Source organism: Epinephelus moara, chromosome 4 (genome assembly GCF_006386435.1).
Source record: "Epinephelus moara isolate mb chromosome 4, YSFRI_EMoa_1.0, whole genome shotgun sequence".
Lineage (NCBI taxonomy): Eukaryota > Metazoa > Chordata > Actinopteri > Perciformes > Serranidae > Epinephelus > Epinephelus moara.
In genome coordinates, this window is record NC_065509.1 from 22,208,598 (window position 1) to 22,213,517 (window position 4,920).

The window sequence follows — 4,920 nt, forward strand, 5'->3', positions numbered from 1 at the left end:
GAATATGACATCTTCTCAGACCTCAACCTGTATTTGGTCATCGGTCTGGGCTCGGTGTCATTTCTCCTGCTCATCACCATATTGGTCACCATCGTGCTCAAGTGTCAGAAACCCAAGCCCAGCAAAGCGGCTCCTCCCTGCAGGAACAGTGTGATCAGTGAGAGGAACTCCACCATCGCAGATTCCACTCTGGTCTCCAACGATGCCTACTGGTACAGTCTGTTTCTAGCAGAGACCAGGAAAGGAAAGCTGGTGGTTAGACAGCCTGTGCCAAAGGGCTCCAGATACATCGTGTCCAGTATACCGAGAGGGACAGGACTCACAGACACTAGTGACTCAGCACCATCCACTCTGCAGGTATGACCAAAGTTAAAATTTCTCCTGTATATTCTAGAGTTCGTTGCAACTTAGTTTTTCATTTGCATTTGGGAATGTAAGGTGACTAAAGAGATCTAGGAAAAAACATAATTTTTTCAAACAATATAGGCAGCAATAACTCATATGTAAACTTTGAAACATTTTCTTTTTCTAAAATACCTCAATCTCAAGACGTCGCACTTCAGTTTACAAAGAGTGGCGCTGTTCACTCGATAAAACACCAACCCACGGTCGCCATGACAGAGAGTCATTGTAAAAACGTCAGAGCTTCACAACGCGAGACAGCTCCGTGGTGCTGAAACACACGGTGAAGGCAAAGGGGGGAGTTCGCTGCTTTACTTGCGACATATTCTCGGATTTATATTTCCATCAACAGAGTTGAATAAGGAACTCAATCGCAACGTTGTAAATCGTTGGACATATACTTTATAGCGACTGGTCTGTTACGCGCGGTGAACAGAGGAACAATAATGCGGCCCGATATAACAATGCTTTCACGGGAAAGGTATGTGGCGCTTGTGATTCTCCTCTCTTTCGTAAACCATGTAACTGCCTCAGTGACTCATTATTCCATACCCGAGGAGATGAAAGAAGGATCAGTCGTTGCAAACCTTGCAAGCGATCTCAGTCTCGATGTTAAAACACTGAATCAGAGGAAGATGCGTCTCGACCTCATCGCCAATAAGAAATATCTTGATGTGAACAAAGAGACTGGTGAACTGTATATCGTGGAGAAGATTGACAGGGAATATCTTTGTAACACAAAATCCTCTTGCTATCTAAAAATGGAAGTAATACTAGAAAATCCGTTGCGAATATTTAATATAGAAATAGAAATTCTGGATATAAACGACAACGCCCCACAGTTTCGACGAGACGCCATACATTTAGATATATCTGAAGCAACGCCTACTGGGGAGAGATTCTCACTGAGCAACGCAGTTGATCCTGATGTTGGAATTAATTCAGTGAAAACCTACCATCTGAGTGAGAGTGAACATTTTACTATTGAAGTGCAGACTGGAAGAGATGGGTCTAAATTTGCAGAATTAATCTTAACTAAGACTTTAGATCGAGAGCAGCAGGCTGTTCATAATTTAATACTAACAGCTGTAGATGGAGGAACACCTGCTCGATCAGGCACTGCAAGTGTTATTGTGCATGTTTTAGACACAAATGATAACGCTCCTGCTTTTGACAAAGCGAGTTACAATATAAAAATAATGGAAAATTCTCCCATTGGCAGCCTCGTGATTCATCTTAATGCAACAGATTTAGATGAAGCATCAAATTCTGATTTAACATACTCATACAGTTTATATACGTCAGAGAAAACACAAGAAACATTTCATCTGAATCCTTCCACTGGTGAAATTACTGTTAAAGGAATGTTAAATTATGAAGACTTCAAGATTTATGATATGGAAGTTATAGCAACTGATAAAGGAGCCACTGCATTATCAGGACAATGTACTATAAAGATTGTGGTTGAAGACATGAATGACAACCACCCAGAAATATCTATCAAATCATTTCAGAGTCCAGTCAATGAAAACATAGAATTAGACACAGTGATAGCAGTAGTTAGTGTCAGTGATAAAGACTCAGGTGACAATGGAGTGGTTGATCTTCATATTCCAGATAATATGCCTTTCAAACTGAGGGAATCCTCTGATAACTATTATGAATTAGTAGTGTCAGAGCCATTAGACCGCGAGAAGGTCCCGGAATATGACGTCACTTTCACGGTGACAGACAGAGGTTCTCCTCCTTTATCTGACAATGAAACTATGACGTTAGAGCTGCTGGATGTTAATGACAATGTTCCACAGTTCCCTCAGTCATTTTATACTATCCGTGTGATGGAGAATAACGCACCTGGAGCCTTGCTCAGTTCACTCACTGCGTTTGACCCTGACCTCCATGAAAACCAGTATCTAGTTTATTTCATCCTAGAGAAGGAGATAGCCAACACCTCCATGTCCATGCTGTTCTCCATCAATCCAGAGAACGGCAATCTTTACGCACTGAAAACTTTTGACTATGAGATCGAGAAGGAGTTTCTTTTCCACATCGAGGCCAGAGACTCTGGCTCTCCTCCACTCAGCAGCAACGTCACGGTCCACATCATTATTGTGGACCAGAACGACAACGCTCCGGTTATTGTGTCTCCGTGGCGCGCGCACGGCTCGGTGGTGGAGGAAAAGATCCCCAGATCCACCGATAAAGGCTCTCTGGTTGCCAAGGTGATAGCCTTAGACACCGACTCGGTGCACAACTCTCGGATTACCTACCAGTTTCTACAGGTGACTGACGCCACCTTGTTCAGTCTGGACCAATACAACGGAGAGATCCGGACTATGAGGATGTTCAGTTACAGAGATCCGCGTCACCAGAGACTGGTTGTTGTTGCCAAGGACAACGGGGAGCCTGCTCTCTCTGCTACAGTCACCATCAAGCTGTCCACGATGGAGACTGCCGTTAAGGCCTACTCTGACATGACTGAGGTGCCTCTGGAATATGACATCTTCTCAGACCTCAACCTGTATTTGGTCATCGGTCTGGGCTCGGTGTCATTTCTCCTGCTCATCACCATATTGGTCACCATCGTGCTCAAGTGTCAGAAACCCAAGCCCAGCAAAGCGGCTCCTCCCTGCAGGAACAGTGTGATCAGTGAGAGGAACTCCACCATCGCAGATTCCACTCTGGTCTCCAACGATGCCTACTGGTACAGTCTGTTTCTAGCAGAGACCAGGAAAGGAAAGCTGGTGGTTAGACAGCCTGTGCCAAAGGGCTCCAGATACATCGTGTCCAGTATACCGAGAGGGACAGGACTCACAGACACTAGTGACTCAGCACCATCCACTCTGCAGGTAAATCAATTAATATTCAATTACATACATCGCTTCAGCTTTCAGTCAACTCTATGAAATTCCACCAGGTTTATTTACCCCTGCTTTTCGGGTCCAGAAAGTGAAACGTTAAAAAATAAGTCACATAAATTGTGGTTTTGATATTCAGGTATCACTGTTAAGAAAGCTATGTTTTTAGATTGCAGTCAAAAACCAAATATTTGCACAGACGTTGATGCAATGTACAACAGTTTAAACATCGTCATCGTTTATTCATAATAATTCCGATATTATTATAATGTCCATGCAAACCTGTGATGATGCACATGCGTGTTTTTTGCACTTTCGCGTCGCTGTTTCCTCGTTTAACATTCTAATCGATGACTTCACGAGCGCCATGACAGTGTCTCATAAGGAGGCAGATCGGGCAGCGACAAAGCAGGGTGGATAGCTCCTGGTGCTGAACATCTTTTAATGGATTTATTCCGTGCGCATTTATCTCAATCTTACCTTTTTTAAATGATATGAGTCTGGAAGTGTTTTACCGCTGACTTTCTTCTTGCTGCATCTACACTGACTCACTGAAAAGGGAACATTTAATTAGCGACAGAACAATGAAAATGCCTGACACTGAGAAGTCTTGCAGGAGGTATGTGTCTGCTCTTTTGTTTTTAAGTGCATTTGTGCACCAGGTTATTGGCGTCACTCATTATTCTGTTCCCGAAGAACTGGAGGAAGGCTCAGTTGTCGCCAATTTAGCTTCCGACTTGGGTTTAGACGTGAAGACTCTGAGTAAACGGAAGATGCGGTTAGACATTATATCCAGCAAAAGATATCTGGATGTGAACAAAGAAACAGGAGAGCTTTACATCGTTGAGAGGATTGACAGAGAGTATCTCTGCGCAATAAAGACCACAGCATGTTACCTAAAAATGGAGGCTATAGTGGAGAACCCACAGAGAATATTCTACATAGAAATTGAAATAACGGATATCAATGACAACGCTCCTCATTTTCGACGAGACACCATTAAGTTGGACATTATGGAATCAACCCCAGCTGGTGAGAGGTTTTCTGTTAATAACGCTGTTGACCCTGACATTGGAACTAATTCAGTTAAAACATATCTTCTGGGCGAAAGTGAGCATTTTGACATAGAAATTCAAACCGGAAGAGACGGATCCAAATTTGCTGATTTAATATTAAAGACGGGGTTAGACCGAGAAAAGCAGGCAGTCCACAATTTAATCCTGACTGCTGTAGATGGTGGAGTCCCCAGTCGAAGTGGCACAGCCAGTATCGTTGTTCGTGTGGTGGATACTAACGACAACGCCCCAACTTTCGAAAAAGATAATTATGACGTTAATATTATGGAAAACTCTCCAGTTGGAACACTTGTCATAAAGCTGAATGCTACAGATTTGGACGAGGGGACAAATGCACAGATCGAATATACATATAGTCTGTACACATCAGAAAAGACACAGGCAACATTTAACCTGAATCCCTCTACTGGTGAAATTACGGTGAAGGGGATGCTGAATTACGAAGATATTCGAAATTATGAAATGGAAATCATAGCAATGGATAAAGGAGTCAACAGTTTATCTGGACAGTGCAAAGTAAAAATTAATGTCAAAGATATGAATGATAATCATCCAGAAATATCTATCAAATCATTTCAGAGTCC

The 4,920-nt window shown here is 42.7% G+C and overlaps 1 protein-coding gene across 6 annotated transcripts in view; it reads left to right on the forward strand.

Annotated features, from left to right (window-relative positions):
* The window catches only part of LOC126388637 (protocadherin alpha-C2-like), a 25,474-nt gene that overhangs the window by 8,415 nt on the left and 12,139 nt on the right, over positions 1-4,920 (forward strand). The window contains exon 1 of one of the 6 annotated variants that reach the window (XR_007569769.1): positions 217-357. The exons of 3 other annotated variants lie outside the window; for them this stretch is intronic. Coding sequence is in view for 2 of the 3 variants with exons in the window: in XM_050041849.1 (XP_049897806.1) it covers positions 849-3,251 (2,403 nt within the window). In the remaining variant the exon portion in view is untranslated. Of the gene's footprint in view, positions 1-216; positions 358-633; positions 3,252-4,920 lie in introns of those variants that run through there. 2 more of the 6 variants (XM_050041849.1, XM_050041854.1) reach the window with 2 other exon arrangements.